Consider the following 23,163-nt stretch of genomic DNA (forward strand, 5'->3'; position numbering starts at 1 on the left):
TTACTTGTCCTCAACTGCTTTAAGGGATTGATTCATGGTCTGGAACCAAGGCGCGAGGTGCAATGTTACTGAAGAACAGAGGTATTCTGTTGACTTTCAAAAAGCCCCACAAACATTCTGATGTATATACTTCTGTGACAATACTAAGACACTCACAAACTACTGTGCTGACACTTTTAGAAGACTCATGGCACTTCTTGGGAACTGCTCAGGCCATCTCACGCAGCAACTGTCTCTACTTTTCATTTTCCAATAGCAAAATTCCACTGGCTACAGTGTGAAAGAGAAACTTTCCTAAGAGCCATCATAAACCAAAGTATGTGTCTGTTCAGCTTGCTCTCTGGTCAGACCCCGAGGTGAAGCAGGTTTGAGGTCTCCATAGTGGAGCTTATGTATGTGTTCAGTATCAGCAGCCACAGAAACCCCATGTATCCAGGAGTGACCACTTTGAACAGAGGTCAGCTCCAATGCCATGACTCAGGTCACATTCGGTTCCTACACCAGAGCCAAAATGCACAACCCTGAGTTCTGATAAAAGATCCTTGTAGCAGAAAACTGTGTTACATGTTAGCAGTTACACATCAGGGTGAGGACAGCACTTCACACTGCAGAGCAGAGGGTAAAAGGAAGATGGAGGTGGCTGAACAGGGCTGCTTACAGGTACGAGTTAATGCCTGGGCTTTGTCCACGGGAACAAAGGAAAAGCAGAGCTCAGTTGAGGGGGGATCATATGATGAAGTAGAAACTTGGGGTTATTTCATACAGAATTATGAGGAGGAAAGATGGGGCCATTAGTGATTTTGGTTGGAGATGCTGCTGAGTAACCCCGCTGGAGTTTCTAGAGTTCCTCTGTTATTTATCAGAAGAGCGCTTCTTCCTAGAGAGCTCTTCCTTTTTTCCATCAGAGCTGATCAAAAGGCTGGAATAACCCTGTTATGGGACAGAGCAGGTAGTAGATGAGCAGTCTGACCAGAGAACAGAGCTCTGTGGAAGTGCGGGGAAGGGCAAGCTTTTAAAACAGAAGCAACAGAGAAACCGGAGTATTTGCTAACAGAAGGGGAAGAGAGTCCAACTGTTTATTCCTTGCTCTCATCAGCGTTACCCAAACTTTCCCTCTCATCCTACAAAGCTTTTCTCTACAATGCACCATCTACTCCGCAGTGCTCCATTTGCTTCAGGATGAATACATTTCACAGTGTGAGCATGGAGAGGATGGTAGAGCTCATTTCTCATTTGTTCTGGCTATCTGCACATTTACGCAAACACCGCAATCACTGTAATAGAAGGCTGAAAAAAACATAGTCAACTTTTCAATTGTCACTGAGAAATCTGTTCTGGAAAGGACCCAAACTTGTCACCATTTCACAATTCATAATGAATGGAATAAGCTTCTCCAAAAATAACTGCTGCTTTACTTGGCATGAAGATCTGTGATCGGAATTCATTATATCAATGTCTGTATGTAATGCTTTAAAAAGAAAAAAAAAAAAAAAGTTGCTAAATTACAATTTATAATAAATCATTACTTTTCAAATAGTCAAATTCCCAGGGCAGAAAGGAGCAGTAAGCACAAAGAGTTCACAGCAACAGGGGTAGAGAACAGCAAGATAACGCAATGGTCACAAATCCCAGGGAATGAATCTACTGACAACACAACATCGTACAGTCAAGAGAAATATCCACGGACTCGTTGGAATCATACACACTGCTTCTGGGCTGTAAGACAACCTGTGTAGAACGCTAACAGGTAGGTGATTACTATTGCTTTCTCTAATAGAAAGTTACAATTTATTTTTAAAAATACAGCCAAAATAGACTTTACAAATTCAGGTTTCAAGAGATTTACAATGAATTTTTACACCACAGCGGAACAGGTACAGCAACGTTCTAATGCCTGTGCTGGGAAACCACAGCTGCTGAACACAGTAATGGAGTAGTGACTTTCATTGACGCCAATGGTCACAGAAGAGAGTTACGTTTATAAGTGTGGAAGGTACTGCAGTGAAAGTGCTTTCGAAGGAAGTTTAACAATTGTTTGTACCAGGAACTCTACCAGCACGAAACAAGCCCCCTAAACTCATGTATATACGTACAACATACACTTCCAAACTAGTCAGTTTGTTCTGTGTATCACTGCTCCCATCTGAAGGGACAGGATTCCAAATGTATCATGTTTCCATTCATGTGGTTGATACAGAAATGAATTTTCTTAACATGGAACATTTGAAAGCCATCAGATCAGAGCCTGTTCTTTCACTGGCAAAGCCAATTATTAGTAGTAAGTGCTGCAGATCAGCTGTATTCTGACGAGGTATGGAAAGTTTCAGATCAGAAAGTTTAAAACAGTAAAACATAGGGGGAAAAAAAAAGAGGAGGTCACAAAAATAATGAGGTACTTTAACATCCACAGTGAAGTGAGGCTTACCGCTCACATTTGCGTCGGCTGAACAACAGTGTGACTGAATGGCATGAAAGGCAGCCCATTCCTGAGAAAGAGCATGAACTTACAGTATGGAAGAACCCCAAAATGATAAATGAAAAATCTTGGTAAGAAAAGTTGAATAATGCAAATGCAACCACCTGCGCTATGGGATCCACCTTCTTGATCATCAAGAAGACAGGAGAGAATACTCGGCAGGCAGCACAGACCAACCCGCACCCTGCCTTTAAATCAGTACTGAACTTACACTGAACGTTCATAAGGAAAAAATGTAAGAAACTTTGGATAAAAGTTTACTTACCAGAAGGCAGCACTTTTTGCAGTGCGTTGCGTATCCGCACATTCACTCTATAGAAGTCCAAGCATTAGAGCTATCCAAGATTATGTTTTTTGGGGGAGGCCCTTACAATACTTCAGGTGTATACACATCTATCTCCCTCTTTTGTTTCACTGGCAGTCAGTATGGAGCTTACATTTGGTTATTCACCCACAGCAAGGGGAAGGGAGGGCATATGGTTATTGCACAGATGGACAGCAGAAATAACTGGAACCTTTTAGAGATAAGTACCTTTTCTTTTTGGATGGATACGCACATAGCCACACAGTACATAAAGTGTATGCAGTTTCTTGGCAATTTGGAGATCTCTTGAACTAGTTCTCCATTTTGTAATACTACAATATGGATATTGAGCAAAGCCCCAAACACAGCCTGGGAACTACTAGAGTATATCTTCATTACTGATGGTGACTCAGCCATACTGCTCTCAGAAGAGCTAATAGAGTCCGTAACTGAGCCTGGAGATGGGTGTCCTGTTTGACTTCTCACTTGACTGAGAAAACCAGATTCTACTATATCTGCAAGTTTCTGTCACATGAAAGGGTGTGACACATGTCTCTTGCTACCCAACACACAATGGGTAGTCTCACATCTGCAAACACTGGACTTAAAAAGAAAAACATGGTTGGGTTGAATTCTTGATTTAAGTGACCTGGCAAAAATCCCAGATGAAGCCCAAGAGATTTTGCCAGGGAAGTAACAGTAAGAGATGTGGGAATGGGAAAAGCCAGTCATTGAGATTTGAATCTTCTGCTGCCATGCAGAGGTGACAGGCATCCAAAAAGGATGTGATCATGGTTCTTGTACTTCTGAGTTAGCACAGCCTAACCAAGCCGTCCCAGTCCAGCAGTCAGCGGTGCTAGCAGTCCACACTTGTGTCCTGAAGTAGGCCAACCTGTCATCAGACTACAGCGTGAACAGGGAACTAGCATAATTTCTGAGAAAATAAGTTTCTATGGCCACATCCTCCAAAACATGGCTCTCAAAGACAGATATGCTGATGGATTCAATCCCTAAAGATTTACCTCTCTACAAACATTGGTATTTTCTCAGCTATTCCTGCAGCTATTCCATACCATGCAGGAACCAAATCTACTGAATCTTCTGGCCATCTGTGAACAAAGAACTGCTTATCATGCCTGAGGCACAGGCCCCAAAGGCTAAAAAAATATAAATCTGCAAGAATGTGGGAGAGATTTGCAGTCTCTACTGCATTTAGAAGGAAAATGGGTCATCTGAACTTGGAGAACATTGGGAGTCAAATTCTTCCAATACTTGGAATGCCTGGCAAACCATTACAAATTATTCAGGAGTAATCTCCTGGCAACTTCCTTAGAAGGTTTAGCACAACTAGATCTGTTCCTGTTAGCAACAGAGAAGGGCTGGGGATAGCACAGGGCTGGAAGACAGGGTCCAAAATTTCTGAGGAGACATGAACAGAACAATTCACTTCCCATCCACAATTTGGCCCTACAGATGGCAAGATGGCGGGGCCTGTAACCACTGGGAAGAGACAAGCACGGCATATTGGCAGCCATTGTCTTTCACATTTCTGTAACTACTGCCCTCTTCAGACAGAAAAAAAGTCATCACACTTCATGAACTCCAGGGAATGTGAATGCAGAGCCTCGATCCTTCTCCTTTAGACTCACGGACTGTGGGAAGGGCTCTGGCACTGTGGGAAGCTCCAGCATCTTTAAAGGCTATTCTCAAGGAAGTCTCTACATGTCAAATTCAGAGCAAGGAAGAGCGGTTCCATCCCATCAAAGGTCCTCAGCACCAAGCATCTCCACTTGTGGAACTGTGTATGAGCAATCCTGCAGTTCAGCCTCTGATTAGAAGGTGGCAGAGAAAGATCCAAACAACTCTATTAGTGGAATTAAAAAGGACACAATAATTGTCAGTTTTCTGCTTCTTTTTGGCTGACTGATCTCCTTGGGTGCTGAGAAAAAACACAGAAATAACCCATGTCTCATCTACCTGTCTCCTCAATGTTAGTATGGCCTTGGAGTTGCTGGTACAGAGGGGCAAAGGCCTCCCTTGAAGCTGATCTGTTGGATAAACAAGTGAGCGAAGATCTTCCTCACTCCGTGCTGCCAGAGAACTAAAAAGTTTAGGATAAATAGAACTACGCCTCATTCCAAGATTTAGATAAACCTACAAGCTACTGCCAGCAGCAGACCATCACTTTTCCTAGAATCTCTCTAATTTTAAGCAACAGATATTAAATGTGATAGAAATATATTGTTTCCCACTGCAAAAGGAAGATAGGAGCGATCAACCATCAGTGTTATTTGACAGTGAGGCACGTTCCTCAAGATAGGAAAGCATCTGAGCTCATCCTTAGATGGAGCCATGAAGTATGATTCAGTCAACATACGTAAAGTATCTAGACTCATTTCTAACATGGTCAGGCAAGGCAGCAGAGACCATGCTCATATAAGCAGAATTACTGGGTTAAGTCATCTCTAATTTAAAAAATAACTGTATGAAACTGACTGAAAAAGCAGCTAGATAGCCAAAGGCTAACAAGAAAAAGATAAAAAATAAAATACAAGTCCTATGCAAGAGAAACAATATGAACACGTGCATGGAATTCTAAACACAATTTGTTACTTATAGAGGTGGTCGAAAGAAAGCTGAGACACATCCAGAATGCCTCCCTCCCTGTGTGCTGAGTTTGAAAGAGGTAACTTTTGAGAGAGAAATAACAAGAGGCTGCTCTCCATTTTTCATAGTATAAAACAGGTGATATCTACCAACACACAATATTACAGCATAGTATACCTTGGTGTCCACAGAACAGTCAGTGCTGATCCTTTGCAGCTTTACTTTTGATCAACTGCATCAACATGTAAGCAGAATATTTCTGAGTGTGAAGTTCCTCTACCTTCCCTGCTCTTGTAACAATATCCACTGCTTCATTCAACATGAAATAATCTCTTTTCAAAAGAACAGAAAATAAAAGTTTGGTTACAAAGGTTTCTGTTCCATAGAAACAATGCCCTTTTCAAGACATTTGATAGTATTTTCCATTTAATCAGTGAGAAAGAACTAGCAGCAAAACACTGAAAACACAACTCAGAGAGGAAACTTAATTTATTTGTCTAAAACACCAAACTAAGCTGAGATACCTTAGTTCAGTCTAAGCTTCTTCCATTTCTTCACAAGCCTGGGTTTCATAAACAAATATTCCAAGTTCATCTATCTACAAAAATAGGATGGACAATTCTCGACTTTCCTCTGATACCAAGTTAATTTACAAGTCCTTGAAGATCAGATGAAAAATAAGAAGCGATCCTATATTCCTTGAGACACTCCACCACATTTCCCAAGCGTACTGGAAAGGAGGAACACGAGTCTTCTTTAGAAAGGTGCACGGGAAGGCCTGTTGCCATCTCTTGGAGACAAGAGTATGCATTTACATCACCATGACTGCCATGGTACAGAATCCTTGATCGCTACTTTTATAGAGCATGACCAATTATTTGAGTATTGTAGTCTGCCGTCTCCATTCGCAGAATGTACGGGATGATGCTATCAATCTGAACGTTCCCAATTAGTCCTGCAAAGAACAGCTCTTCAGTAATGGCAGCACTCATCAGCCTCAGGGCAGGCAATCTGAGAAGAAGTCGCGACAGTCTGCAAAGTAAGTTTGGTGTTATTCACAACCATTTTATTGGCAACAGTGATAGAAATTTGCTATAGTTACTTCATGAGAGGCTTAAATACTTAGATCAAAAATGTGTTCACTTTAGAGTCAGTCGTTTCTTTGGCAGTACCAAAAATGTGTATATATTAGTCAAAGGACTGTACAATATTTGGACTTAGAAGGAGGAAATACTCCAAATAGGCGCAATTCAAAATGAAAGAAATACTTTGTCTATATTCCAGTATTTCAGTTTGGAAATTAGTAAGTAGAGAAATGATAATCGTAACATGTATGAGCACTTAAATAATATTTTAAGTGTTCTGAAGGTTATTTCTAAGCTTTAAGAAGGTAAGAAGAAAATTCATGTGTTCACTATAAGTAATACTGTGCAAATCAGTATCACTGGACGCTCTGAAAAGAGAACCAGCAAGTGAGCACGTAAGGGTACACACCTGTAAGTATCATCTGGATATGCTTTTGTTACATAGTCCTGGAATTCCATGTATGCCTTTTCTTGGAATTTCTCAATCTGTCCCACGTTTTCCAGCCCTGGGTGATCTGAAAGACACTGCACACTGTTACACCTGTCACCAAGATGCGCTAAAAGCTGTACAGATTATCTACTTGTAAGTGTGCTGAAACCATTATTTGATAGCTGTAGCAACATCAAGTTCTTTAACAGTTTTATTGAAGGATGCTACTTTACCTCCTTATTTCTTTTCCTCTATGCTGATGTTTTACTTTACTGCTTATAAATACAACTAGACAATTGGAAAAGTTCAAAAGTTCTCTGTGCTCCATGTGATGTTAAGATGTGGAATACCAATCGCAAAAGTTACAAAACTCTGACAAAAAGAGAACAACCCTCTTCTTCCTACAGTCCTGTGTCATTCATTATACCTTCCCAGGTTCCTCAACAAGGGAGGCAGAGATTATACAGGTAGCAGCAAAAGCATCTAATGAAAGAGAAATTCTACGGCAGAAAATAACATACATACAGATACTTCTTTGTCACCTTATTAATCCTGTCCAGTACTTAGCAGTACTTTCAAAACCAAAGACTTGATGAGCGGGCTCATCCCAGTTCCCACACAGCCTACTTATCTGATGTTACTTTCTCATTTTCTAAAGCAGTTCCATCTCCTTTTCCTTCCTCTATAACCCCTTAAGAGGACAGGGGAAAAAAACTTTACCTGAAGCATAACTTTGTGGAAAACAGAAAATATTAGATACGGACTTTTAAGCCAACTTTCGACCACTCAAGTCTCTATAGTCACAGAAAAAGAATAAAGTTTCGCATTAAGAATGATCACGTACCAGGACTGAAGAGTACAATTGCTTTCAAATATGCATATTCATATCCATCTAGGCAAAGCTTCACCATACTGTTACAGAACTCTTGTAGTTTGAAGATGTGCTCCATTACTAGTTTTCCTCTGTCTGTTGGCAGCTTATCTGAATTGACACACACATAAAATACAAAAACCCCCACAGTCAGTATTGCCTGAAAGACTCTTATTTTGAGTGATGTATCCTAACACAACTACAGAATACTATCAGGTATCACACACAATTATAATGATTAAAAAAAACCACACTGTGTTTTCTATTATTTTGTTTCAACTCTGTTAACTTCCACAAATGGTAGGTTTTCATTAACGACTGATAGATAAGTGACGAGCTCCTGCTCATTTCAACTCTTAACCCACGAATTCCCCAAGTGTGCAGATGTGCTCAGTCAGCTCCTTACCTTGCTGCAAGCTGTTGTGAACGTGATTAACAAACGCAGTTAATATAGTCGCCACATTCATGACTTGAGAGCACTGTGCAAGGCCAAGGGTAAAAAGTTCGTTCCAGCAGGCTTTTACTAATGATATGCTGTTATCCTGTCTATTAAATTGAAAAACACAATAATTGCACTTAATAAAAATCACTCACTTGCTTTCACACAGTTTTTCAATTTGAAGAACACTTCATAAAACATTGATCTGATTCAACCACTGCAGCCAGTGCCAAAAGGAGGTTCTGCATCAAACATATTTCTATTGGCATGCTAGGATTAAATTGCCTGATTTAAGGGACATCTGTAATGAAATCACTGTTGTCTCAGCATCTGATCTGTACCACAAAAGCAAGCTGAAGCTGCAGTAAATGACAGTAGTTTAGAAGTACTGCATTGTTTCCATCATGCTCATTTCCTTAGGATTTACACTAATTTTATGTTACGTTCACATGCTTCAGTAACAACAGTTTGCGTTGTTCCTGCTCTGTGGATGTAGAATAGACTCAAAAGTCTTATTTTACATTTTTGAAACAAGAAATCTTGCAGGTTGGTGAAACAGAACATACAAGATCAAGTTTCGGACCTCTCTCTGAAGAGCGAAAAGGACCCCACAATAATGGGGCATGTCACTGCACTGAAACTTTCTGTCTCCCTTTCACATTTGGAATCAGATAAGAAATAGACTTCAAAGTATAAAGAGAAATCGCAAGGATTTGTTTGTTGTAAGAATCAGTCCTCAAATTAAGTGTCACACATAGTCAATACTATTATATATTTTTTTAACCAAATGCTGAAGCTTAAAATTAGGTCTATTAATTCAGGGAGTTCTGTATCAGGAACCTAACTTTCAGTAATGCCAAGCGTCTCCAGCCTGCTGAGCCTAACAAGAGCTCAGTACATTAAAAAGGAAATCCGGCTGGTGAGGAGGCAAATTCAGGTACCGTGCTTCACAGTTTGAGACAGTAAATACAAACAACGGAATGTTAAAGAAGCACCAGAAGACCCTGATCTGCAAGATGATTTTGTGCTCCCTTTGTATCACGGCTGATAGATGTGTATCACACTGTAACACTGACAATACTGACAGTTTCTCAAAGTAATAAAAATCACTTTCCTCATGCTGTCTTGAGATCTTTACTCATGATGATCAGCAATGTACTACCACATCCAGCTTCACAACTTTTAGTGATCCATCACATTCTGCTTATAAAAAGAGAATGTTACATGAACCATAAAGAGAATAATACCTATTACTATCTGGTTATAGCAATCATTTGTTTTTGGAAAATCTCTGCAAGTAAACAGCTTAGGTTCAGCAGGCATTCAATATTAACTTAGCATGTTCTTCATATTGTTCATTAAATGCAAAATTATTACTAACTCACCTATAAAGATAGCGGTATTTGGAGCTCCAGAAAGGAGCTTCTCTTTGGTGTCTGATACGCATCTTAAGTTCAGGAGGTGCTATTCAAAAATGACAGGAAGTCCTACTTACTGAAAATATATTAAAGAAGGGCAGAGAGCAGGCAATTGATCATTATGAATCTACTCCTTTTCTCTTCCAAACTCAACCAAGTACTTGATTTGAAGTGAAGCTGGGAATCATTTTGATTGAGTGAATTTACCTTTGTGTTTTAGATCAATACAACAGTTTCAATAAACTGGTTTATGTTTTCAAAGATCCTTGAAGATGGCAGTACAAATAACAAACAAAAGAGCGTGTCACCCCAACACGAGCAAATAGAGTAACTGAGCACCTACCCTAAAGCTTGGAAAGATGGAATGGAACGTGCCCAGTGCATGGACAAGAAAAGCAACCTGGAGGCAGTCTCGCAGATATAGTGAACGTTGAGATATTCGGGCATAGGAGAAGGCATGGTGAGCTGGCGCAAAACAGAAAGAAAGCGCAAGTCAGTTGTTTTGCTTTCTCTGTATGAAACATAGTAAGAAAAATCACTTCCAGGATCAACGGGAAAAAAAGTAACATTTTTTCAATAACCGTGAGATAATCCCAAAATAAAATGGGATAATTGCTTTCTTTGCTCCTTACTCCGCACACTGTGATATCCGAAAGAGACCACAAAGCAAGCAAAACAGTCAACACTGTTAATCAACTTAGATAAAAATTTATGTCTGGATCACCTGGAGATGAAGAATCTCAAAACTTTCAAGACAATCTGTGTAGAAGCTTTAGAAGAACAGCAGCAATCAGAACAAAGTAGCTTAGAGCATACAGCAAAGTATGTAGAAAACACAAACACGGCGACCACCACTTTCACTTGCAGATTGGAGCGAAGGGGATTGGACCCACAATTTTATCCTCAGAAATCACAGTTTGTAACAGAATGTAAAACAAAACAGAGCTGATATTTGCATTAGGAATATGAGTGACCAAAATGCGCTGCTGAAAGTTTAATCATAGAATCATATGAATCGTAGAATGGCTTGGGCTGGGAGGCACCTCAAGGACCATCAAGCTCCAACCCCCCTGCTGCATGCAGGGCCGCCAACCTCCATACCTAATACCAGACCAGGCTGCCCAGGGCCCCATCCCACCTGGCCTTGAACACCTCCAGGGACGGGGCATCCACAAAACTTCAGTTTAATGCAAACCATGTTTTTAAGGTGAGAGGCAATAAAATAATGCTATACAGAAATAGTGAGGAGAGCTGCTGATTCTCCCAGGCATACAGCCACATAGTGAACAAAAAGCTGTGCATTCATCAGCAATGAATGGCAATACTTGAATATCTACCCTTTTGAGAAATGCAAAAGCTGACTTAATCAGATCATTTATTTGTCTTACTATGTTAAAATGATTAGAAATTGCCAACAATAAAATACTGTTAAGTACCCTGAATGCTACATGTGCATCACTGAGTAGCGGCCCCTCCATTTCAATGATATTCATGCTTGTTTCTCCACCACCGAGCTGCGCGTTGGCCTCAGCACTGTCGGAGTTCTGGCACGCTGCACTCTCTCCAGGATTTAATGCTTTTGCGAGAGTATCAAATGCCCTGTAAGATCAAGAAAAAATAAAAGAAAACAAGAAAACTTCATCTTAGAGATCATTTCAATTTAGGAGGAACCTGCATACCTGAAGCCTGCAGTTAGAAGTCTGTTTCAAATAAGCAGACTTGGAAAATATAAGACAGCAATATACTTCTCCTGACACACAACCAAGTAAAATTACAGAAAACTCCAAGTTACACAGTCTCTGAAGCAATAAAATTAGCAGCAGATCCTGTTCACACCAGTTGACAACATATTCACAGTTTTGACATACTGATTGTGCTGCTGAATCACAGTTTGCCTTTTGAGATCTCTTAAGCGATGTTTACTGAGAGTGCTGGCATGAGCATTTTAAGCATATCAAGATCAGGCTGCTGTTAAAACTACTACTGCGTGTGTAAGTTTTGGAGACTTTTGCTTTTAAGAAAGACCAAGCTTCTTCAAGTAACCAGTGACAGTTTGGTCATTCAACACAATTTGAGAAAACAACCTCTAAATATGTGAGAGAAAGCACTCACACTCATTTGGTACCATTCTGAGCACCCTTTGATGTTGGGCAGTGATTTGTGTGAAGACCAACACATGAGCTCAGTCTGATCCACGTGGAGACACAGCCTGGATTCCCGCCTACGTGCAGATGACATGCTCTGATAGTAGCATCATTTGCACACTGTCACATGAAAATCTCACGCAGATGCCTGAGGGCTTTACAGAAGCTGATTACAGGTGTGCATGTAGAAAATTATTCCCAATTTGAATGTATACGTTTGTGCCACAGAACCTAAAATTACCAAATTAATGTCCCGTCAAAATTCCTGATTTTTGAAGTAGAACTTTACTGACCTCCTCCTCTTCCACACTCCTTTGCTATTTACATTTATTAATACACTAAAAAATAAAAAATAAAATCTAGGTGCTTATGGTGTTCAATACAACCATTTACAATGCAAAGAAACAGAATACCTAACTGCCGATTCTGTCTTAGGTGATGGTAAACAAGCTAGAATGGTTTTGGGTCCTACCCTATGGATCCCTACACAGGGGAGAGACTGAGGCATGCCCAAGGGGGCACCACAGATGTACTCGGGAAGGTCTCCATCTCAAGTATGTCAAAGGTGGGCATTAAGGGAAGGCGCTCAGGGGTAAGCTCTGAAGTGACATCACCTGTCTCCTGGGAGGAAATCTCAGTTTCAGGTCTCGTGTGGCTCCTTCTCGGTAGCCTTGGGTGTAACAGGCAAAACCAGCAGCTCTAAGGCAGCTGCTTAAGAAAAAGAAGATCTCTTCAGAGCTCTTGAATGTATCAGGGACAGAAATGTAAGCCAGGAACAAGATCTCTTCCCAGTAGGTAACATTACATGTTTCTATATATTATTCTAGTTTAGGTTAAACTGTCCTTTTTGAATGTGTTGGGCATGTACGCTCTGTAACCCCATCTGCCCACAACACTTTTCTCCCAAGTTATTCTTGAAAGTCTGCTTTCAAAGAATCCTCTCCCTCCTTCATCCTAAGTTCTGCTTCCTAACAGCTCTACACTGTGTGCTCCCCTTCCTATACTATGCTTCAAAATGAACAATGGCTGCAATAGAAAACACCAAGGAAAAGAGAATCCAGACTAGAGCTTGCCTTGATGTTACAGAAACAATGCTTACAGAGTAACAAAAAAGGGTACAATCAGTGTTAAAATCCATGGTACTGACTCTGTTAGAAACAACTTTGGTTCTCTTTTCCTTGAGCTCAGTCACAGACATATAACAGGACTTCTGAGTAGCTGTAAAATTCGAACCTCGCTAATGAGGCCATCAGAGGACAAAGCGTGTAACACTGTAATATAAAAGCAGCAAAATACTTCAAACACAGTTGTACACTAAATTTGTGCCAGCAAAACTGAAAGCTTAACTACCATATCTGCAAGCAACGGAATATAACAGAATGCATGTAGAACACTGATAGATAAAACCTGCTTTTTGAAACCCCTTGAACTCATTTTTGTCAGTACACATCTGTGTCAGTAAGATGAAGCTGGCACAAGGCCTGGCAAGGAAATCAAAGCGTTTATTAAAGATGTACTTTCTGCTTGGGTAACAGTTTCCCTTTTACAGGAGCATTTGAACCCAAAGTCCCCACTGGAAACCTGTGAGGTTACCCACTAGATAAGAGCTTGTCTACACTGAGTCACAGCTCTGTCACACACTCTGGCTGAGAGAACTCAATGGCTTTTCACAGATGGATCTTTAAAGCTGAAGATAAGTAAGCACCTGCAAGTACCAGGAAACTAGGAAATGAAAGACTATCATGCACCCTTACTATTAACTGCACCTTTCTGAACAGCCATTTGATGTTTATCAGCACAGTGTAACACTGCACACTATTTACCTAGGAGAACACAGCAAAGGTGCAGACCAGCAGCTGTAATACAGGTCACATCGATGTTAGCAGCACATATAAAGAAAGGAGCAGAACAAATGGGTTCTGCTTGACATTAAACTGCTTAAGTGACTGGATTATAGGGAAAACCTTTTGTATTTTGTGTCAGCATAAACTGCATCGCTACATTCTTATCTTTTTTTTAATTGGTTTATTCTGCATATGCATTTTTGATACCACATTTATAATACAGATGGAGTGTAAAAGAATACTTCTGAGACAGCTGTCAGAAGCCTGAGTGGAGTGATGATCAAGGAAGAACATGATTCTCATTGAAGGAATAAAGAAGGAAGTACTATAAAAGATACGTCCCATGTATGTTGAGTTAGAACCTGTGCAAGACAGAAGTTTTTAAATACATACTGAATGTATCTGTGTCAGCAGTGAGCATTCTTTGAGTCTTCCTACCTCCAAATAAAATCATTTTCGAGCTTTTAAGGCAATTAACATTTAGAAGTAATAAACTACTTACAGATGAGATCTTCGAGAACCAGTTTCTCTCAATACTAAGAATACAGTACAAAAACCACACACATCTTATTCTTACCTTTTAGTCCTTACTATCAGCTGAAAGGTTTCAGCTGAAATTCACAGAATCACTGCATCTCGAGTTGGAAGGGACTCACAAGGATCATCGAGTCCAACTCCTGGCTCCACACTGGACCATCCCAAATCAGACTGTGTCAGAGCACAGTCCACATGCTGTGCCCACTGCCCTGGGGAGCCTGTGCCATGCCCACCAGCCTCTGCTGAAGGGCCTCTGCCTAATACCCAAACCGAGCAAACAACTAGAAGTATTTTCTGCCTCTAATTGAACTTTCTTATAATTTCCTTTTGGAGAATCTCACAATTCTGAACCTTAACATGAGCTCGTGCTGCTACTACTATTATTTTTAATGCAGGCAAATCACCTAAACTATGATAATTTAATTAATGCTCTGAACTGACAGAGACATTGTTGGGAGGGGTAACATTTCACGTGGAACACAGTTTACCTTGTAACATCACTACTTCCTTGATCTTCTTGCTTGATTTCAGGTAGCGATCCATCTCCATTACTTAAGCTCTCAATCATAGATAGCTCTGTACTGCTTTGTGACAGATCTTTGGATTTACTGAGGTTTGCTAATGATGTCACCACATTTGCCAGGGTACTTAAGTCTCCCTGACAGGCTTCAACCTAAGGGAAAAAATACGGCTTTTAATTCTTTCTTACTGGCAGTAGCTAACTTGCAACAGAAGACTCTTTTACATTAATGAAGAACTGAGCTTGAGAATAGACCTGTATGAAAACGATTACTTTCAATAAATGGGAAATCATCATGCAGCAGTTGGATGCGGCACTGTTTCTAGAATATGAAACATTTAGACACTTAGTTTTACACATTACTGATATCTGTTTCTCTCAGAAAGAACGCTACAGATGCGAGCTACAGGGAGAAACACTAGCATCTCCACTCACTAGTCCATCATTGGCATTATAAAGCTACATTAGACTGGATTATATTTCTGCCATCTTCTTCCCTTCCTTGCATAAACAAGGAAGCAGTAAAAGTTTGCAGACAGAAGGAGGCAAAATGCACAAAAGCAGTGTGAGGTGATTTAATGTTGGCTAGAAAAATACAAAAGCTTCATACTGTGCATATGTAGGGCCATTATCACATCACTTTAGTGGATCAGTACCCACAACACAATGGAAACAAAGGAAAGCCAGCTCAGAAATACATCAGAAGAAACATCACTGCTGAGACAGCTCTCATTAGCTTTGGGGAAAAAAAGAAAAAGAAAAACAACACCGGGGGAAAACACTACCAATATTTATGCACTGCACTGTGATAATGCCAGAGCCATGAGACATCTGCAAATGCCCTGCTCCGTTTGAATCAAAAACCTCCTAGTGTCAGAAATGCCAAATACAAATACAAACGAAGCTGCCTTTAAGGCTGTCTAAAAGGAGGTAGAGCTTTTCACATTCTTTCTATGGAGGGCTAACTGCATTCTTTGGAAGAGAAGACATCTGTAACGCTGGACAATGTTTTAAAAGCTGTATTTATCAAAAGGAAGATACAGCGGAACAGAACAACCTTCCATCCCTACGCACATTACTAGAGCAAGGAAATAAAAAGCACTTAATACATCAGTCACGTCACCATGTACCTTATCTGGAGTCATCAGCACCGTAGGCTCGCTTTTAATTCCAGACTGAATGTTAACGAACATTCCCGATTCCAACAGACCTGTGGACCTGGCACAAAACAGCACACATGTCAATTCTGGGGTGATTTCAATAAACAGAGGTAGCTGGTCTACAGCAGAATGCACCTACCTTCCTGTTTCATTGTCTGTTACAAACGTTGGAGTTGCAGCCAACGGGCTGCGTAGATCTTTCCGAATGTAGATCTTCTCTGTAGAAGCTGCACAGTTGGAAGATTTTTCTCTTGACACTTCAATAGGTTTCCTCTCACACTGCACAGCTAATAAAACAACACGCAACCAGTAAGTCACATCACAAATTACAGTCTAAGAAATGTTCCTCATTTTTGTCCCTGTTACTTAATCTTCAATTTTAATAACCATTTTGAGTGTTTATGGTTATAACTCATAAAAAAACCAACCACCCTATAGCCAACCAACCAGCTGAAATGATGGGTGTTTGTCCAGACTTACAGTCTTGTTTCATTCCGAAGGCGATGCATCGCTGCAGCCGACAGTACTGACAGCGATTCCGATGGTGTTTGTTAATGACGCAGTCCTTCGTCCCTCGGCACGAATACACCAAATTCTTCCGTATACTCCTTTTGAAGAATCCTTTGCAGCCCTCACAAGTTACTGCTCCATAGTGACGTCCTGGTTTCGGAATAACATAAATTGTGACGTTAACTTTACGCTGTAATCTCTCTTCTTCTTTAGACATTTTCTTTTCTCAAAACACTCTTTTTTCTCCATAGGTTTCAGGCCTTAAAACACATCACGTGGATACAGAACAACAAAGATATCAGTGACACACATTCCTAGCTCAAAGCACCTCACCAGGATACATATCTCAAAAGGACAAATAACTGCATTGCTTGGTAAGTTCTTGCTGACCCTCCTGACAGCAGTGTTAAGAAGCTGAGAACAAGTAAGCAGTAACATAGAACAAACTCTGAATTTATACATTCTTCTGCATGTTTTTAATGCCCCCAGAGTCCAGACCATGATAAATTCAGCAGTATAAATTTTATGTGTTATTGATAATGGAAATATGGAAACTGAAAACGTTGTATTTGTCAGAAGTAAGTGATCACTTCAGAGCTATGCTCTCACCTTTCACTTTCCTAACAGGTAATGTTACATCAGTAGTTCTTTCAATAACTCTCCTGAATGAGAGAAATAAACTAATAGAGCTAAACCATATTCAAAACAGTTTTTGTTCTGTAGTGCATTTTCTAATTTAGAATACTGGCACATAGAAATCACTAGGATGTACGACAGATAAAAAAGCCAAGTTTCATTATTTCTCAGAAATAAATTGTTTTGATTCTTCCCTAGCACTAATTATAAATACTACTCGAAAGCTCAAGTTGTGATGAAGGCACACCTGACAATTCATTACCATGGCTCAGTATCTATGGGTCAAGCCAGAGCAAACCGCTGCTGGGATCACCCACCTCTCACAGTACACTCCAGCCCTGTGCTGGGGATCCATACGAGCTCTCCCAGCTGGAGCACGCCAGCCAGATTTTATGTTTTATCTTATTGTCTTACTCCTTATACTTGGCAAAAATTTATTTTGTGAAGGGTGGAATCTGACATACATGTAGAGGAGCTACAATTTTAAGCTAAATTTGGCTTCAGTAGAAAGTTTTTAGATTGTTTCCTTTTTAAGCAGTTTCTGCTACATCCTACTGGCTTTCATGATGAAATCCTAACGTTATCTACTTCCCTTCTCTGCCTTCCATTCCCATTGCTTCCCAAAAGGAAGTATTTAATTGCAGTTACCACATTTTGATCTTGTTGCTGAACGCTCACCATGCAGATTTCAACCAGATAAAGCATAAGAATGTTCTATCTAGACAAGTAAAGAGCCAAGTTAACATCTCATTTCTCTTACACTGCATCACCAAGTGAAAAGAGAAAGGAGTTTTCAGCTCTCCTTTCTAAGACAGACAAGGCACCCTCTCAGTAATTTCAGCTCTGACAGATCTGAAATACCTGGTGGCAGGCACACATGCCAAAGGAATGTGAGGGAGAGCTGGAAAAGCATCAGAGTTCTCCAGTACAGAACTCCCACCCTAATTCCTTCCAATCTCTTGTTACCATTACGCAAAATTTAGTGCGTGAAACGTTTTTCCTACCTTAGCGCTCTATTTTGCCAGTGAATTTGCGAATTTTTAACCAGAGCTATCAAGCACTTTTGCAGTTCTAATAACAGTTCTTCAAATAACGAGCTGTCCCGCAGACACCTCACGTTGGCACTTCTACCTACAAAATCTTCTTTACCTGTTGGTTTCATACTTTAAATAATTAAAAGGTTTCTCACCTGTTTCTGACTTGACAACAATAACAAAGCTCATTGCATCATCTCCTTTTAAGTAACAACAAGCTCTTAACAGCAAGTCACCTAAGTCATTTTTTCAGCCAATTTTTACAATACAAAATAAAACGTATTAGCCTAAGGAAAAAAAGGCAAAAATTATCCGGTAGAAAAAACATATTGAATTTCTAAAGTAAAACAGAAGTAAACACGTCCCTCCCACAGACCTTAGAGAAACGTTTAGTTTCATTCTCCGCTGAAAAAGGCAGCCTATCTTTTCTGTTTGTGCGTGTACATAAGTGCATTTCTATGTATGCAGACTGTTACATCCCTTAAGAAAAACTTTTAACTGCTGTTATAAAATTGCACTACCCTGTTAACAAAAAAAGGAAGTGAAATACCTGAGGCCTTGTCTCCACACACAACACACAGATCAAACACTTTATTTAGGGCCTGCTCATTGGGAGAGTTGTCTGTTAAAATCTGAAAGAAAGTAGAAAATAATGTCACTTTTATTTTTCCCACCATCAAGAAACGCTGCAGTAAATCACGCTTGTGATTTCTTTTAAGATAAGGGACCAAATCAGCAGACTATGAGCCTACACGGACACAAAGGAGCAGAGGTACCTGCCATGCGCTGTGCTCCCAGTGGGTGGAACCAAAGTTTTACCTGTAATGCTTCCAAAAAGATTGCAAGAGTTCCTTTTATTTAAATACCACCCCTGCAAAATGGGCTGACGCTTTCAAAACCATTTATCCTCTGCATACTCATTTTGTTGAATACAAACCTTTTGTCGAGTTCTCTATTTACATTCTAATGGCTTAATCATAGTATGAAAGAGGCAAAAGCATTAAAAAAATGCCATGGAGTGGCTGTGATTTCTACATTCCCTTTTGTCCATTCTTTTTTTAATAACAGACACAGATGGTGGACTGACAGAAAATTAATTCTAAACAGTGCCATCAATTACCAAGTATTGATATCAATTATATGAATTATGCTTTGCTTTTCAGTAACAGTTTGACATTGTGACTGCATTCACGTCTTACTCATTTTTCTCTGGCGCCTCAGGCCCATAGGGCAGGCACTGTGGCCTTCTATTTGGACCTTAAAAAGATCCGTCTCAATGAGATAAGCAAAGCATGGAGAAATAACAAACATAAAAAAGGAACCCACATGACCACAACAAGCAGCAGCAAGCAAGAATCATCTGGACAATAACATAAAGCGGGAAACAGAACATCCTTCTGATTAAAAAGTGACATCATTTAGAAATGTTACGAGTTTCTAACTTCTGTGGCATCTTAATGGGAAGGCTGACACCCTCGTTCTCTCTATCCTTATTCAAGACAGGACCTCTGATATCAAGAAGGGAAACTTGCAGGATGATAAATACTTCATCTTCCAAAGAGAAAATAGAAAACAGTATAGGCTTATATAAGGGAATGTTTAACAAGTCTTTCTAGTTAGCCTTTATTAATAACACTGTCTCAGAAATTCACCTAGTAAGTTTTTCTTTCAATATAACATCTCAAGAAAAATCATCATGACAAGTTAAAGAACGTTGACCTCTTGTTTTGTTCGATTTTCCATTATTATTATTATACGTGTTTGTGATCTTATATCAAATATATGAGCAAATCTGAAGTCCTTCCATAGATGAAACCTGCTGCCCTGAAGCTGTAAGTTCCACATAAGGAAGGACTACAGAATTTGGCCCAGGAGGAGATAAAAATCCCGGACACACAGAGCTCACCAACTGACTTCAAATGTGTAGAATAAAATGTTTATTGAGTTGAAGGGACACTGAAGGTGGAACAGATGATGGGAGAAAGAGCCTTGCAAAGTGTCAATGTAAAGACAAGATGCAATAAAGGAGAGATTTTCAGTGTAGGAAATGAATGAGTATTTCAAGTGAAGGAGATGAAATAAGAAGAATGACAAGAAAGGCAAAACTGCAGATGAAAGACTGTTTAGAACAGAAAGGATGGAAGAGCCCAAAGAATATGGAGTTGAAAAGCACATCAATGGCACTATTTTTCATCCTTACTGAAAGTCAGTGAAGTACAATCTCTGCACCTACATACCAGCTGACGATAGAACAATCTAACTGAAGTGAGAGCACAGACTGCTGTTTCTCAGACCTTTCTACGTTGCCCAAAATGTACAATCAAAACTACTACAAAGCTGTTAATTTGTTATCCAGACTGCCCCTGGATATGTCAGCCTTTACACCAGCGTAGCACACTTCTCATCTTTTAAACTCTCTTTGAAAACAACTTCCTTTTGAGGATTACTTCAGATTGAACCCTGCTGTTTAAAGGTTGGTTGAAGTTTACCTAAAACACAAAGACACACCCTGAAATTCCCATTCAATTGCTTTTTGCTACTGCTTCCACAACACATGCAACATGTGAATCACAGTTGTGGACTGGCTCCCTGAAAAACAGTAAAGGGAAAGATTGGGATTCTCCATCTGAAAAGAGATTACTTGAAGGAGCTATGACAGTGATTTATAGAAGCAATAGAATCTTTCTACTTCTTTTAGCTTTTACTGCCATAGGCTATAATACAGACCAAGACACAAACAGTCTGATAGAATGGTCCGTTAAAAATAACAAAGAAGTCATTAATTTTAATGGCAGTTATCAAAGAAAGCCTCACTGCAATCTCCAGGTCAGGAGGTCCCTCTAAATCATCAAGTAAAGGAAGGGGAAGGATATGCTCAGGACTGTTATTTTCTTGCCCAGTTTGTAACACTTAAGCACCCATTTCTGACCACTATACGGGTGTAAGAGATGGCAGCTACTCTCCTGTCTCCTGGACTGCCACACCGATGTACTTCACCATCAGAATACATGTACATGGGTAGATCAACGTGCAATAACTATGCAGTAGCTGAAGTGCTGTAATACCCTACTTCATGTAGAAGGAGCTCACATCTCCCAGATCTTCTGTGCATGTTCTTCACACCCTTGGAATCAGTACCATTGAACACTGCTCAGCTGGGGATACTGGGCAGAAGGCTTGAAACTGGAGAGTATGACGACTAAGGAGGCAGCACATACAGTGTGTGTAGGAGTAAAGAGCAGTGCGGATCAGTTTAGGGAGCTACAACCCTGACTGGTGACAATCTCAAACCATTTGGGGTTTTGTAAATGCAGAATTTTAGTGTTACTTTCCCACTGCCACTGAGGAGCGACCTTCCCTACTTATAGTCTAAGAAACTGCCTTGGAATATAATTCACACAGCAGCGGACAGTGCATGAACAACGGCGTATGGAAAGGAAAACAAGTAGAAGGAAATGTGGCGTGATAAAGACAAGAATGAAAAGATGATTTTTTCAGTAGATGAATACAGAGGGAGAGTCAATGAAGCAACAATAAAAAGGACTGTTGGTACAGCTGGAAATGGTAATAAAAGTAACAGAATTCTTTCTAATCTCACATAGCAGGATATAAATGTTAAAAGCAGCACGTTTACCAAAAAAATGTGTTTTCCTTGTAATTTGTAAGCAGCGATGCTAACTCCTGGAGCAAGGGAAAGGAGAGCGTTAAAAAAAACAAAAGAAAAACCTCAAAAAAGGAGAACCCAGACATACATATTTGGAAATCAAACATCTCTTCTTATTCCATTTGAATCAAAATTATCAAATAAAGTGGATTATCTACCTGGATGTGTTGTGCAGATATATCAGGGGATGCAAAAAACAGTTGGTTGACACCTGCAGCATCTGGAGTTGCTAGGATAACTTTTCCTGGAGTGGAATCTTGTCTGGCAAGGATCACCTTGCTTGGGGTAGAGCCATCATGATTTGTTAGGATGAACTGCTTGCCTGCTGAGCTCTGATCAAGTGCTGTAACAATCTGAATCTTCTGGCCCGTCTGCTGATCTGTGACAATCTAATAATACATTTATCTCAAATCGTTATGGTAATTTCAGATCACCTTTGGGGCCCAGCCTGGGCGTTTGAAGAAAACTGGGATTTTGCCCTTAACATTAGTGAAGCATAACGCCTACAAAAGGACTGTCTTCCCCTCTGTCACACAAGAGTTACATCAACTCAGGCAAAATCTAGGATTTTCACTGGCTTTTAAACGCACTCGAGTCACCCTTGTGTTTGAAATCAAAGCCTGCATTAAAATCCAAGTTTTACACGTTTTTTCAATGCTACCAAACCCGCCGACAATTACAGCACCCAGAAATGGAGGTGTGTGTAAATCAGCCCTGAGACCCACAAGGTCCTGAGAAATGTTAACTCCTGACCTCACTGCACGCCATGCACAGCGCTGAGCACCTCCCACATTGGGATGCTGCACAAGGAACATCCTTCAGCACCGACTTCATGCTTCAAAGTGAAAGAAGACAAGTATCAAACAGCAAAAAAATCTTGTTGCATGTTTATCAACATTTTATGCTTCAGGGTTTTCGCTCTTTTTTTACAGATATGCTCCTAAATCAAATATGCAAGTAAAACAGAATCTCCCTCCATAGAATTAGATAGAATAGAATCTCCCTCCCATAGAATTTGCTAATACCACTTCTAGGTGTCCGACTTCTGTTCTTTGCAAAGCACAATTTAAAACTTATTTAGGCTACAATTATACAATTCCAAGGGTTAAAAATATAAAACAAGAACTTCAGCTGTCACGAGATGGGGCTTTAGGTTAGCACGGCAGGACAAAAACCCCACAGCAGTCACTAATATGATGAATAAAGGGTTTTCCATTCAGTTTTCAGACATCCACATATTCAGGGCCACCAATGACTACAGCAGTCCTTTACTTCCTCTTTCAGTTCCCTTCTGATTCCTTAGCAGCCAAACTCTTTTACCCTTTCGGTTCCTTTCTTTCCTGTTATTCCTCACATTCCATTTTTCTTCATTATTATCACCTTTCTTTCTCATGTCATTTTTGTCTATTACCCAGAATATTACCGCATCAATTACCCAGTGTTCCCTCCCCACCTCCAAGCACCTCTACTCCTTTGGGATAAGG

General features: G+C 40.1%; 1 protein-coding gene and 1 long non-coding RNA gene across 12 annotated transcripts in view; both read right to left on the minus strand.

The window, feature by feature from the left end:
• Positions 1 to 1,384: 1,384 nt before the first annotated feature.
• On the minus strand, positions 1,385 to 2,870 carry LOC146762365 (uncharacterized). The gene is made up of 2 exons (XR_014934217.1): positions 2,742 to 2,870; positions 1,385 to 1,468 (listed from the first exon to the last, which is right to left on the minus strand). It is a non-coding gene; the product is annotated as an uncharacterized LOC146762365 (long non-coding RNA).
• Positions 2,871 to 5,858: 2,988 nt separating this feature from the next.
• Positions 5,859 to 23,163, minus strand: part of NR2C1 (nuclear receptor subfamily 2 group C member 1) — a 31,862-nt gene continuing 14,557 nt past the window's right edge. For 6 of the 11 annotated variants that reach the window (XM_015858362.3, XM_085515009.1, XM_085514995.1 and 3 more), the window contains 12 exons: positions 21,838 to 22,068; positions 18,566 to 18,647; positions 16,316 to 16,495; positions 15,975 to 16,122; positions 15,806 to 15,893; positions 14,644 to 14,828; positions 11,067 to 11,229; positions 9,974 to 10,095; positions 8,180 to 8,319; positions 7,747 to 7,884; positions 6,882 to 6,987; positions 5,859 to 6,419 (listed from right to left, as the gene is read on the minus strand). In XM_015858362.3, the coding sequence (XP_015713848.2) occupies positions 6,245 to 6,419; positions 6,882 to 6,987; positions 7,747 to 7,884; positions 8,180 to 8,319; positions 9,974 to 10,095; positions 11,067 to 11,229; positions 14,644 to 14,828; positions 15,806 to 15,893; positions 15,975 to 16,122; positions 16,316 to 16,495; positions 18,566 to 18,647; positions 21,838 to 22,068 (1,758 nt within the window). In that variant the 3' untranslated portion in view covers positions 5,859 to 6,244. Of the gene's footprint in view, positions 6,420 to 6,881; positions 6,988 to 7,746; positions 7,885 to 8,179; positions 8,320 to 9,973; positions 10,096 to 11,066; positions 11,230 to 14,643; positions 14,829 to 15,805; positions 15,894 to 15,974; positions 16,123 to 16,315; positions 16,496 to 18,170; positions 18,298 to 18,565; positions 18,648 to 21,837; positions 22,069 to 23,163 lie in introns of those variants that run through there. The other 5 variants (XM_085515038.1, XM_085515035.1, XM_015858371.2 and 2 more) reach the window with 2 other exon arrangements.

Source organism: Coturnix japonica, chromosome 1 (assembly GCF_054131305.1).
Source record: "Coturnix japonica strain WE chromosome 1, WE-NBRP24, whole genome shotgun sequence".
Taxonomy (NCBI): domain Eukaryota; kingdom Metazoa; phylum Chordata; class Aves; order Galliformes; family Phasianidae; genus Coturnix; species Coturnix japonica.